Source organism: Panicum hallii, chromosome 1 (genome assembly GCF_002211085.1).
Source record: "Panicum hallii strain FIL2 chromosome 1, PHallii_v3.1, whole genome shotgun sequence".
NCBI classification, from domain to species: domain Eukaryota; kingdom Viridiplantae; phylum Streptophyta; class Magnoliopsida; order Poales; family Poaceae; genus Panicum; species Panicum hallii.
This window is the reverse complement of record NC_038042.1, coordinates 58234929-58248147: the sequence shown is the minus strand read 5'-3', so window position 1 is coordinate 58248147 and position 13219 is coordinate 58234929. Positions and strand designations below refer to the sequence as shown.

The following is a 13219-nucleotide window of genomic DNA, read 5'->3' as shown; positions in this document are numbered from 1 at the left end:
AGTAGTACTATCACTGCACAATTAAAAACTTCCATTGAACTAGATTTTCCAGTGACAAAATATCACTCCAATTACACAAAATCTGTATAATCAGCCGAATTTATCAAAACTTGCTTACAAAGTAAAGCCAGGGGCGAGGGCTTTTTCCTGGCTTCTGATTTTTTCTTGTCTTGTCTACAAAATTGTTACACGGTGTACAGCCTAGAGCATTGCGCTCTGAAGTACCAATGAACATGCTAGCAACATGAAGAATGTTGGGGAGCGATTTTTTCGGTCTCACTATCAAGATAGAAAGGGGTGTGTAAAACTTGAATTGTCTAGGCCAAACTTGAATCATGATCGCTTCACAATTGCCACTGCAAAGTGAGGGTGGTGTGTAAACTCAAACGAGACCCTCAGAGATGGATCGCCTGGTCCAACTTGGCTGATAATGTTTAGGGCTATCCTGTTGTGCTCAGCCACCTGCTCTATCCGCCGGAGCTCCACAAGCTTTTCTGGTTCACTTGCAAAGCTACCCCTTAGGGAGGGGGTGATCTTCTGAATTTCCTTGAAGAAATTGTATTTCACCAGATCCTGTGACCAAAGAGACATCGAGGGTCAGTCAAAATAAGCAAATGAGAGAGACCTGGTAAAAAGATTTCAGTGCTGAATACACACCGTTATGCCTGCCCGGGAAGATGATTCCTTAAAGCTATAGTAGGAAATGTGCTCAGGCACTCGAGCTTTCTGAAGGAGATCAAAATGCTGCATGAATCTCTGGGAAGAATGATTGAGCACATGTCAGACTGGTTTAACCCATAATTAGAAGGATGTTAGAACTCACAACACTAAATCCAACACACCTCTTGTTCAGTGTTAAAGATACTTGGTAATTGGCATGACCTACTTTCGTTTCTGAGGACAGCTAGCATCTGCATTAGCAATAAGAAAATGGGATTGTTAAGTTAAAAAAGAGAAACAGTGTACAAACATATGCATTGTACCGATATGATTTTTTAGTTACAGTAATTTTCCATACGTACCATCGAGAGTCCTTCTGACAGCAAAACATAGCATTGAAGCAATAAACAAGAAGATGAAAATGTCATATCCCGTGCCGAGTCCTTTGAATGATCCTTCTTCTTTTTCCCTTTTCTTCGTGCTGAACATTTGAAAATACGTGCTAATTTAAACAGATTTTAGTAACAGCAAGCTAACACATATTAGTAAAAATTGCACGGCGTTCCATTAAAATGGTGCCAGAGATAAAGCCAATGTTTCTTAATAAATACAATGCTAATAGTAATTATATAGACAACCAAACAGCCGCTACAACATTATTATTATTATTATTATTATTATTATTATTATTTGTGTACTGTAGTTCAGGTACTGTTCTCCTTTATTTTCCATTCAGCTGTGATTTAACTCAAATAAATTATGCAGCATATGGAACCACCATTTTCAAACAGCTAAGCGGCATGGTCTGCTGCATGGCAATCATGCTAGTGTACCTATCAAAATGAGCATTTGAGATAGAACTTGATTGTGTAGATTTTTTGCAGTTCAATTTTCCTTTTGTTTTCCTATTTCTCAAATTCACTTAATCTCTTTTCAAATCAAATTCTTAAACACCGCATTAACATAAAACAATAACACATATCTGATAGACACATTAGTACTGCAAGTCACCCTAAAATAACACATATCTGATAGACACATTAGTACTGCAAGTCACCCTAAATGCTATGTAGCCATTTCTATAGTACCAACAACTACACTAGGTTTAGAAGTCCATAGGACCCTCACCCTATACCATGCCTAATATGAGTGCAGGATAATTCACAAGTGACATCAAAACTTACAGGTTTCGTTACTAGCAAGGACTCGTAACTGCATCTTTTCTATTAGCTTTGTGAACACCACATACATATACCAGTACACCATACAGTATTCGCCTGGAGAATATAGGTCAAGTTCGAAACCCAACGTAAGAAACCGAGAAGCAACCCAGTACGCATGTTCCTGAGTCCAAATAAGAAGTTGCTTCGATACTCTCATGCACATATTCTGCCAACATAAAAAAACATGTTGAACCAAGAGAAATATATGAAAAAATGATAATTATGACAGCAAGAACATTAAATAAGAGATACCTCATGGTGCAAGACATTTCTAGTTTCACCGAACTCTCTTTTCAATGCAAGCTCCAACTGCAACGTGTATAAGCACAAGGCATTAAAAATGCAAATGCTACAGCCTGCTCAAGCTGTCGGCAATCAAGGAATGCTCAGTCTCAAACTATGAGTATTGCAACTACCCCTAAAAGTAGCTGAAAATATGCATAAGAGATATCATACATAGCAGGTATGCCACAACCTAGAATGCCTCATGTAGTTAAACATCAATAAATTTACAGCTCAAGACATGAGCAAGTTATCACAAGAATGGATCAATGAGAAAACAAGTTTGCTTCTTATCAAATCGTATTTCACATCCCGAAACAAGGAAACAAAGTTGTTACGAGTCCAGAAGAACACATTGCCTGTGTTCATGAATCAGTTACCAAACTCCGTTTCCACACCTTGCCATTCTTGGATCTAGCAAGGTACCTTTTTCATTGTTCGAAAAAAAAAAATCTTAAGAGAGCTCATTTAGCCAATTGAGATTTCTCAGCTCGGTTATGGAAAAATTAATTTTATTTACTGTAGATGGCATGGTCTTTGTGCCAACATTAAAGCACCTGAAAATCTACCAATTCGAGCAGAAGAAATAAGTAAAACAGCATGAACTTCACAGACCTGCATGGAAATAGTACTCCAATCCTGCAAACTCTTCCCAAGCTTGCGCCGTTGCCATGCAGTGTTTGTACAAAGAATTTTGAGCAAGTTGATAACCAACTACAAGGACATCAATAAAATTGATCAAAGAAATTCCGGAGGAATACAGGCGCAAGATAAATAGCTACCAACCAGAAAGTGCATTATGAAGTAAAAGACGAGGAATGTGTCTGACCTGACCTAGCTGCACTACAAACTCATTCATCTGAAATTCCTTATCGCCTATAATGTCGGGTAATGATAACGCCCTTGAAATTACATCAGAGAACAAGTTTTGCCCATAAAGCTTGCCATCTTGGACCAACAAAGTCTGATTCAGGATCATTTTTTGATCATCATGAAGGAAAGAAAGTAGCATCGCGTGAGCTATATAGTAAAGGAATACAGAGATTGCATGTTGTAAAGGATGAAACAAATTGTGTTTCCACAAGAGAACAGAATGCTCTACTGAGATACTAAATTTTGCCTGAATATACAAAAGACAATCCTCCTGCCCTTCCTAAACCTAACATAGCATCAGACAGGCATAACAGTTTGGTTATGGCACAAGACTTTTATCTGTGAGATGACATGGTAACAGTACAAACTGCAAGGTAGCGCACTCTATGACAAATACTGTAGCGCTGATGGCCCGTGAAGATGTAAGTACAACCCACCTGAAGAAATGCTCTAGGAACCAAATCTGGTACAGATTTTTGGAACTGTACAATAAAGTGAAGCACATTCTCAAGCACAGGATCGAGCGACAAAGCACAAATGACATCAAGATCATGCAGAAGCTTCTCAAAATACCTGATTGCCTGAAACATTATGGTTAGAATATTACATAGGAAGCTGCAAAAGCGTATCAGGAAGCAATCCAGCAAAATTATAGAAACTTAAAGGCAGGATTTTAAAGCATAATTAATGCATGATTCGTACTTACATTGCTCCAGCTAAGTACTTTAACAGCGCGTGGCGGTGTGGGACTCAAAAGTCTGCTGTTTAAGCTAACATCAAAGCCAACTGGTTGACAGCCAGATGCTGTGGTGCAGTTTTCATCATCTTGTAACATAATGTTGGACTGGGACTTGAGAAACTCCCGAGACTTGAGCATCAAACTAAGCTCATTCAAGCATGAAGCAACATGCTTTCGGGCCAACTCCAATCCTCTTCCATGAGGTTTCCTCATGCTCATAACAACATGGTAGAAATGCTACAAAACCAAAAAAAAGAAAGTGATGAAGGCATTAAGAAACCAAAGGAAAAAAAAATCTTCTATGCATTTTTGTCAGAAATGATTACCTAGAACTGAAAGGGCAATGTGTAACTATAGTTGACCTCTGAACATTAGTTATACAATATTGTAGTGTAGTCTTTGGTTGCAAGGGTTCCTCTAATGCATATAATAAATGCATTCAGCCTTTAAAGTAGTACAAACACACATAAATGCACAAAGCAATCGCAACCATAATAAATAGTCACTTCTTTTTCTTCATTTCATCTTCCCATGTTATTTCTCTAAAAAATGAACAGCACCAGAATCTACATTGGAATCATCCTTGTTTTGTTTCGAATTAATATATTATTACAATAATAGAGGAAAAACATGATAAACAATCTGCTTTCAGATACATATTTGTTAAGTATCCACAATGAGAAAATTCACTGAACAAGAAATAAGGTTAAGACCTTACGAAAACGTAATCTGCATAACAGAGCTCTGCAGTAATCCTCTTCCAGATCAGGTTTATCCTGCAGGGATTCAAGATCTGCAACAACCAGATTTCCCTAGTCAATAACACAACATCAAGAATCTTCTTATTTTTATGAAACGGGAGAATGTGTTTTTTCCATTAATCTATGTAACCTCCATAAGATCAAATCAAAGTATATTAAGCAAGTCATATAAATATTAAAATTACTTAGATTCTTATTCTCAATGTAAGCTCCCTGGAATCATTTTGTTTTCTTTAGTATTTTTATGCCAACGAGTTTAAAGACTGAGCTACAAGTTCTTTAGTGAAGGGCTTAGCTGAGGGTTCAGCAACTTTGCAGACACGCAAGTAATAATCTGATGCAAATTAATCAGCAGTTAGCACAGTTTCAAAATTAAACAGCCAGTCGAGCTACAATAAGGCACATATAATTTTATATCTTCAACAATTGACAACAGTTAACTTTTTGCAGCAGGAAACTAAATACAGACCAACTATTTTAAATTGGAGCAGTTTCAACATTACTAATGAAGCTCATGATAACAATAAAATCAAGAAAAACAGGAAGAAGGTTTTACTTAACATAAACTTAATACTAGTACCTTCTAGAGTTTTTTTCTTGGACAATGCTTGGGCTTTACATGCACGTAATTGACGAGATATTGTCTCTTCAACTGAGTTTAGAATTGACAAGCATTTATCATCCTGCTCATCTCTCAAAGGCAGCCCAAAAGACATAGTGAAGAGATCCTCTTCCTACAAATACATGAAAAAGGATTTATGTATCAAGTTGAGACATGGAGTCACAACTATGTGAAAGAAGATGGTATCTCACATTTAATCTCAAAAGTAATCAAAATTAATGTTCATATTGGCATATGAGTTATGTGATCTGTACACTAGAGCATTAAATATCCCGATAATCATTTCTGCCACCAAAGCAGCAAGAAATGGAGGAGTTTTAGTCAGGAAAGCCACACACAAGGGATGTTATCAGAGACTCCCTAGATTAGCATGCTCTACATCGGTTATGCCACTAACTGATTTGCTATCCTAAATGCTAAAATGCATAAATCTTAAACAGAACCGCTAAAGGACTTTATGGAGATAGTCGATAAGGATGACAACAAAAGGGGAAAAAATTGCCCAAAGTCTATAAGCATAAACTCTTTCAAGAACCAACAAATTTCCAGATTCTAGACAAGCTGCGGATTAACTACAAAAGCGACCAGGAAAAAGGGAGCAAGATAGCATCCAAGTTCCAACCAACAGTACCTCATGAGTTCGAGCAGTAGAAACCACAGAAATGACGCCATTACAAGTAGCGCGCAAAGTCCTGCAAAAGCTATTTAATACAGCATGTGATGAAGTTCTCTCCATTCTCATAAGGTATATACATGTAAATACAGTCTGAGCCAGAGTATGCCCCTTGTGCCATGTTGCCTGAAAAATAAAGAAATCAAATATGATGTTTAGCCCAATTGAAAAGGTTCCACATATTACAGGCATCATAGGACTTAAGTACCTCACATGAGAAAAGATGATCCATGACATCAATAGAGCGTTGAACATCAACTGTCCTGTCCAAGCTAAGAGGGACTGGGGCAACACCATCTTCAATGGCCTCTTCAATGGAGTTATATCCACTTCTCTCTATTCCAGAATCCATTTTTGGATCCATTATCTATCAGGACAGAGTAGATACTGAGAACAATCAAGCAATAGATTAAATGAAACAAACATTACAAATAAATTGATTCAACACTCCACTCAATGGGCCTCACCAGTACGATGTTTGCCTTAGTAATTGAGAAAAAAGAATGTGCTCTGATGCATTCACTAATGTTCCTAAAGGTTTCATAAATAGGCCTACCCTTTTGATCCATACGATGTTTTGGATTTACCTAGCTACAAGCCTGTGAATGACTTCAATGGCAGAGTGTGTAGTGAATGTTGTGTCTCTCATGGTTTTCAATAAAACTGAGATCAGTGAGAAGAACCAATCTGTATAAAAAGCCTTGACAAATATGCCAATCTAAAACTAAAACATTTGCCTGTCAAATCAATAAGTGAACTGTCAAAAGATTGCTTCTCATAAGCATGCACACATGCAGATCTACAAGCACCTGTAGTAGTTTTGTGTGATAGTCCAGAAAACCAACTAGCACGACCTAGAAATACTCTGCCTCCAAGGAAAAGATCAACCGATTGCTAAATCATAATGATAACTGAATGCACAAGAATAGTTCAGTAGAATCAAGAGCATTATGAGCCTCAACACTCACTGTTAACAATTGAGAGAAAGAGACAAAACACAGTCAAATAGCAGGGGATGTGGTGTGCACTTACTTCCAATGCCGACATTGCTGCAAACAGGCTAAAGTTCTCCCCATGTACAAGTTCCCCATCCTGGAGATCTATAAGCATGAGCAATCAGTAGGAGAAAAAACAAATAAAAGAAAATTTAACTAGCAGATCTCAGCACAGGTTCAACTGTCAGCAGTATGGTCCATCTGTACGACGAAGTCCAAGATACACATCCTACAGCAGACTTTTGCAACAAGCAGCCGTAGACTTACTCTAGATGCATGAAAATGCAAACAAGATTTTTCACTAACTTATTGGTTTCTAGGAAAAACAAAAAGAAAAAAGTGCGCAATTATACAAAACAGAACAATTAGAAAAAACAAACAAACATAGATTTCCATTCATGTTTAACACTTAAAAACTTTATTTAGTTTTCCATGCATGTAGGTCATAAGGCCACTGGTGAAATATATGTTTGAATATATTTTTAGTAATGCAAATGCTGCATTTATATTTATAAATACAAGATTACCTCTGAAACAAAATTCACAGAAAGCGCCATGTGGTAAAGGGTACATAACGGAGGGTCAGCGAATTTCATTTAGATTAACTTGGTTGATAAAGGTGAGCCCCTCAGACTCCTCATAGATTGCAGGGAGACGGCCCCCACCCCCACAGACTCAGCCCCTGGTTCATTCCAAAACAGGGGCGGAGCCAGCCAGCCAGGGGAGTGCACAAGAGCCCTTCCACCCCTAAACTTGGACAGTATTCCTACCTGATTGCGACCAATACTGCACTTAGCTACAGAACTAATCCTCAGATAGTGCCTCCAAGGCATATAAGCACACAAGGAGGGAGGGGGGCATCAACAATAGCTCTCTTCCAACGCAGCATCCTCAAGGAATAACCTAAGGTAGCTGAAAGAACTTCTGAACCTAAAAAAGGGATACTTCAAAGCTCATAATCCTCCAACATTCCGTAAGGTTTCCTTATAAGAAAAAGGTTGATTGCAGATTCCCATTCATGAATTGAGCGAGTCTAACTCTTGAGACACAAAACTACATGTTCTCAATTCTCAGGTATTTCAACAACAGATCACTCACAAGCCACCCCTAAATGGGCAGATGTTTGAAACTAGCATTTAGAATATAACATAAAACCAATACAGTCGTCCCACTACAGATAACTCAGAAGTCACCCCTAAATGGGTAGATGTTTGAAACTAGCATTTAAAATACAACATAAAACCATGCACAGGATACCAAATCGTAGGACCTAGACAATCCATTTTACGGAGTATACCTATTGTCAGTACATTAATCCAACTTGCAAGGGTAACCTATTTCAGATAACTGTTCAATCAAACCCAGTATGCTTGTTTTCTCCCCAGGTTAAAACTGACCGGTGCTCCAGCACACGTTGCTGACAAAGCATCTCGCATTGCTCGGAAGCACAATGAGAACTCATCCGCACCAGTATCCACATATACCGAGATCTATACGCACGATCCAACGCACTTATGCATATACTCGCCAGGCCTCCAAACAAGACAGACTAGTACGTTTCACACTACAAAGGGCGGGAAAGCTCAGCCTCGAGTTTTACCACGGCACGCGGCGGCGAGGAGCGGTGAGGCGTCAGCCCATACGCCTTGGTCGCTGGAGGTGGGTAGGGAGTGAGGCGGTGGTAGCGACGGCGCGGCGGCCGCAGAGGACGAGGAGCTCGCCTCCATGGAGGAGAAGCGAGCGGGCGGCGGCGACGCGAGATCTGGGGCCGCGACCGAGGAAATAGGTCGCGCTCGCCGGCTCGCGTCCCCTTGCCGCTACTTGGCCGCGGCGGCGTCGGCGGCGGAGGGGTTCGGGGTGGGAGGTTTTCACTGGTTGCGGGGGAGCGAGCCGAGGAAGCCTAGCCGCCGAGGAGAGCAGGGTGTCGTCGGGTACTCGGGTCCGATCGGGGAGCCGGAGTGGGCGAGGCCTTCTTTCTGAATTCTGATCTCGCGGCCTTGACGGCCCATGAAAAAAACACTTGTTTGACGGAATTTAGATAGAAAACAGTGTGCGATTTATGCGTATATATAATTTGCAAGATTGTTTATTCGTTCGTGTAGAAGAATCCTCGCAAAATTACATCACCCGCCATCATAACTCATAACTGATGATGGCATGATGCTGTAATGGTATCGGGTCTGTTCCATCCCTTCTCAGCAAATTGAGTGGGAGAACTCTAAAATAACAAGAAATCAGTTGTTACGGGAGGGCTGCAGGTCCTAGCAGAAACAAGGAAAAACCTTGGCACCTAAAGAAAATGGTTATTACAAACGGCTTGAAAAAATACAACATTGCAAGACTGGATCGAGCCATCTCGGGCCTGAGCGTCTTTTCCATTGATTTTCTGGCCATGCAATTCAAGGCCAAAAAGAGCATATTTGTTCTATGCCTTGATCTTTTTCTTTCTCTTCTTGCTCTTGCTCTTCTTAGATTTGGCCTTGATGGCGGACTTGCTCTTGTAGTCGGGAGCTTTGTACTCAGGCACATCACGAAGCCCCAGCTTTGACAGAACAAGGCAGTAGGAGTCCCAGTCGGTTCTTCGCAAGTATTTGAGGTACTTCTTCCTCCTCTGGACCATCTCCTGAAGCCCCTTTCTAGAATGTTTATCCTGTGTCACAACAAAGGTCACAAATTACTTCATTGAGATTAAACAACTCCTTATCAAAAAAAATTAAACAACTCCAAAAGCATCACCTCCAGAAGTTGCAGAAAACCAGCGCAAATACATCAGAAGGGAACCTAAGATTATGCATACCTTCTTGTGCAGAACAGCTGACAGATGCTTGATTTTCAGAGTCAATTGGGCAACTGGAAACAAAATATGGATATATCAGTAACATGCATAATCTACATACAAGAGGGAGAAAAGCCAAAAGGCATATAACGCATAACATTTTTAAACATAAATCAGGGCTGCTAAGAGACATCATGTAGAAAAAATAAAGAAATAAAATGCTAAAGTGAAGGTATTTTCCAGTGACTAAGAAAGTCGAGAGCAAGGGATTTACAAAGCTGAAAGGTGTTTACTTCCAGGAATACGAATACAAGCTTCTTTCAGATCTAAGCATCAAATAAATAACAAATCGAGCCAAAGTAACAATACAAATCGACTTCATAGCATCAACATTACCAGTCAGATTGCAGTATCTATTATGCAACCTCGCAAAGAACAAGGCAAACCAGTGCTCAAGAAAGCCAAGAACAATGGATGTACAAAGCCCAAAGATGTTCAGTTACAGGAATATATGCACAAGCTTGCTTCAGATCTAAGAATCAAAGAAATAACAAATCAAGCCAATCTAACACTATAAATCGATTCCATAGCATCAATATTACACACCAAATTTCAGTACGTATTAGGCAACCTCACAAAGAAGAAAATGTATGAACACAATGAAAATGCACTATCTAGTTAATAATAAAATATTGTGCAGTATTCTTATTTTCGCACAATTGTGGCTGGATCTTTCACAAGTAGAAAGTCATCACTTTGAAAATGACTCAAGAAGGCAAGGATAAACTATTTACTTTGAACTCGTGCAGAACCACAGTCATTCTCAGACATCTTGAACTCGTCCCTCACCCTTTGGAGCTCCAGTTTCATCTTCTCTTCGGATGACATATGGTCTGGATGGAAATACTGAGGAAAACATCATACATTAGCAGTAGTTCATCACATCCTAAGACCTAAACAAGATATCGAATACTTTAATGAGCAGGAAAAGAAAAAAAAAGATGGGAAAGCAAAGGCCAATCTCACCCTCTCGACCAACTCCTCCTGCGGAGGCAGTCTCGTGTAGTTCGGTGTCAACTGCGCTCCAAGGCCCAGTATTGTTTGCATGGGTAACACCTGAGCCGGTTTTTCTTGTTTGGTGAGATTGGAGATGCTCTTCCGGATAGCAAAAAATCGCCCATCATACCCGTACTCCTGCTTCTCCAACTCCACAAGCTTGGCGATCCGCCCCTGCAGCTCCTCGAGCGAAAACCACTCCTTACCGTCCTTGACCGCACCGGCTGGCCGCAGTTCCCCTAGCCTTTTCCCAAGCTCCTCGTAGCTGTAGGTCCTCGTAAGGGTAGTGCCAGAATCCTTCTCCTCTTCCTTCCCAGCCTTCACGTTTCCCTCTCGCTCCTTGTTGAAGATGTTGTGCGACGATTGGGACATAAACGGCGTCGGCCAGCGAGACTGCCTCTGCGGCGGCGGCGAGGGGCGCTTGAGGCTCTCTTGGATGGCACGGAAGCCCGGAAACCCCTGCCCAGCATTGGGAGTCTGGTTCTTGAGCAAGTCCATGAAGGAGGGGGCGGCTCCGGGAGTGGAGGGGGAGGTCGGGCCGCCGGATCTGAAGTTCTCGAGGAACCGGCGGACATCTTCGATCGGCTGTTGAGGCGCGGAGTTGGGGCGGCGCGAGTTTATGGGGATCCGACGCGGAGGTGGCGACGTGGGCGACGTGCGGAGGCGCTCTCGGATTTCCTGGAAGCGTGAGGACGCCGAGTCCCGCGGCGCGCCGGGGTTGTGGTGCGGAGAAGAGGAGGGGGAGTGGGCGGCGTCGGGGTCAGGGTCGTTGGCTGGCGGCGGGGGCGGAGGGAAGGGCGGATTCGAGGAGAAGAAGGCACGGGGGACAGGGAAGATGGGTCCCCTCCGGGGGTTGATGCGGCGGAGCGCCATGGAGGTGGCGGCGGCCGACGGACGGAGGTGGGGGATTCACTCCCTCTCCCGCTGTAGCATAGGGTTTTGGGGAAGAGGACGAGCGATTGCGCGTAAGCGACGGACTGAAGAAGGCCGTGCTGGGCCGCAATGGGTAGATGAACTGGGCCGAAACCTGAGAGTCTCAGCCTGTAGGCCTCATGGCCCATCTCGTGATCGCCGGCGCGGCAGCAGCCCGCGGTTTGCCGGCTGCGGCGTGACTGACGATGGCCGCGGCTGGTGACGATCGGATTGGCGATGGCGACTGCCGAGTCGCCTCCATGCACAACCCCCCGGGCGCGTTTGTCAAAGCCTCGGTAGGAGGCATAAAAGCAAGGACTTGTTCCGTCGATCCACCACCGCTTGGTTTGAGATCCGGATATACCATGGAATGTACACCGGTGGCACCACTGACATTGACTTGTACACACACCATCCAAAATATATCCCCGTACAATCCTCAAGCCGTCAATCGCCATCCCGATCGCTCGCTGGCTCAGCACCTCTAGTCAACCAAAAGAAAACACATGGGTGAGCAAAAAGAAAAATGAAAACACTTGGTTTAACCAAAAATAATAAAATGGTTTAAAACTAAAGAGAGCCCCCAGCACGGTGAGCCGGATGGAAGTCTCTGGCTACGGCACTCCGGCCTGGGGTATTCCGCAAAAATGATACGTGCGAGAATGGTGTCGTGATGTACCCAACCAATTATCAGATTGCATAGTCGTATCAAACTACACGTGTACAAGTCAAACCGTGCACCATCACAGAGATTTTACCTGTGATACCACTTTTATTTAGCTATCGAGAGTAGGCTTATTTAAGATCGCATCTCAGCACAAGATTTAAAGCAAAATAGCAAACTATCGTGTTTAGCTTAATTTCATCCCTCAATTAATAAAATATCCAATCCAGCCCATGAACTGTCCAAATTAGCCTAACTTTAGCTGACATGGCACGCCACGTTGGCTCGTCTTGTCACCGTCTAGTCAATTTAGGGTTTCAACTTCTATTGAAATAACCATTTTATCTTGTCCTCATTTTAAACCGACCAACAGGATCTCATTTTGAACTAGACCAGACCTGTCAGCAGAATCTTGTTTTGAACACACCAACTGGCATAGACCAGTTACCATTATCTCGTTTTGAACAGACAAGTTGGCATAAATGAGATGTTGCTGATCTGTTTAAAATAAGAACGGGTTAAAATGGTCATTTCAATAGCAGTTGAACCTCTAAGCTATTTAGACGGTGATGAGACGAGCTAACATGGCTTGCTACGTCACCAAATGAATAAAATTGAGCCAAGCACAATAGTTTTTGGATGAATTCGGCTATTTTGCCGCACCAAGGTTCCAAGGGCACGTCAGCACGTGGTTGCATAGAAAACGTGCGATCAAGGCAAAACACACACAGCACCGCCGCAACAGCGATCACGCTAGAAGCTCCGGTTCCCCGCCGCGCCATCGGCCGGCGACCGGTAAAAGGATTCTGACCTCGCGACCTGAGTGGGGTTAGTACAGTGCCTACTGCCTTACTGTGCCCGTCCGCAGTAGAGACAAGGCGGGATAAAACGAAGCCTCGTGTGCCCTGCCTCCCCCCTTCTCCTCCATCTCCATGGAGGAGGGGGAGGGCTTCCTCAGGGTTCTACGAGCGCTGCGCGACGCC

At 42.5% G+C, this 13219-nt stretch overlaps 2 protein-coding genes across 5 annotated transcripts; both read right to left on the bottom strand.

The window, feature by feature from the left end:
• Positions 1-8: 8 nt before the first annotated feature.
• Positions 9-8768, bottom strand: LOC112876522 (N-alpha-acetyltransferase 35, NatC auxiliary subunit). Of its 4 annotated transcripts, none has more exons than XM_025940686.1 (16): positions 8429-8768; positions 6866-6933; positions 6042-6200; positions 5792-5959; positions 5119-5272; positions 4491-4570; positions 3745-4014; positions 3476-3619; positions 2995-3129; positions 2781-2879; positions 2136-2192; positions 1845-2049; positions 1023-1162; positions 843-911; positions 658-756; positions 9-573 (listed from the first exon to the last, which is right to left on the bottom strand). In XM_025940686.1, exons 1-16 carry the CDS (start codon positions 8553-8555, stop codon positions 334-336), a joined length of 2214 nt encoding a protein of 737 aa, XP_025796471.1. In that variant the 5' UTR covers positions 8556-8768; the 3' UTR covers positions 9-333. The 4 variants fall into 4 exon arrangements, with proteins under 4 accessions (XP_025796471.1, XP_025796543.1, XP_025796691.1 ...); XM_025940758.1 differs by having other exon boundaries at positions 1023-1141; positions 8429-8767; XM_025940906.1 differs by having other exon boundaries at positions 6866-6925; positions 8429-8727.
• A 130-nt stretch (positions 8769-8898) lies between these two features.
• On the bottom strand, positions 8899-11621 carry LOC112876798 (caskin-2-like). Its single transcript, XM_025941011.1, has 4 exons — positions 10631-11621; positions 10399-10510; positions 9626-9678; positions 8899-9478 (listed from the first exon to the last, which is right to left on the bottom strand). The coding sequence occupies exons 1-4, from the start codon at positions 11531-11533 to the stop codon at positions 9254-9256; spliced, it is 1293 nt and encodes a 430-aa protein (XP_025796796.1). The 5' UTR covers positions 11534-11621; the 3' UTR covers positions 8899-9253.
• Positions 11622-13219: the final 1598 nt, after the last annotated feature.

Excerpts from the sequence above, each read along its gene's own strand:
- LOC112876522 (XM_025940686.1), bottom strand. The coding sequence starts at position 8,555 with ATGGAGGCGAGCTCCTCGTCCTCTGCGGCCGCCGCGCCGTCGCTACCA. Across the intron at positions 912-1,022 it reads TGTCAGAAGGACTCTCGATG|ATGCTAGCTGTCCTCAGAAA; the intron begins GTACGTATGGAA and ends TTGCTAATGCAG. Across the intron at positions 574-657 it reads CTTCCCGGGCAGGCATAACG|GATCTGGTGAAATACAATTT; the intron begins GTGTGTATTCAG and ends CTTTGGTCACAG.
- LOC112876798 (XM_025941011.1), bottom strand. The coding sequence starts at position 11,533 with ATGGCGCTCCGCCGCATCAACCCCCGGAGGGGACCCATCTTCCCTGTC. Across the intron at positions 9,679-10,398 it reads TGGTTCTGCACGAGTTCAAA|TTGCCCAATTGACTCTGAAA; the intron begins GTAAATAGTTTA and ends TTTTGTTTCCAG. Across the intron at positions 9,479-9,625 it reads CAGCTGTTCTGCACAAGAAG|GATAAACATTCTAGAAAGGG; the intron begins GTATGCATAATC and ends GTTGTGACACAG.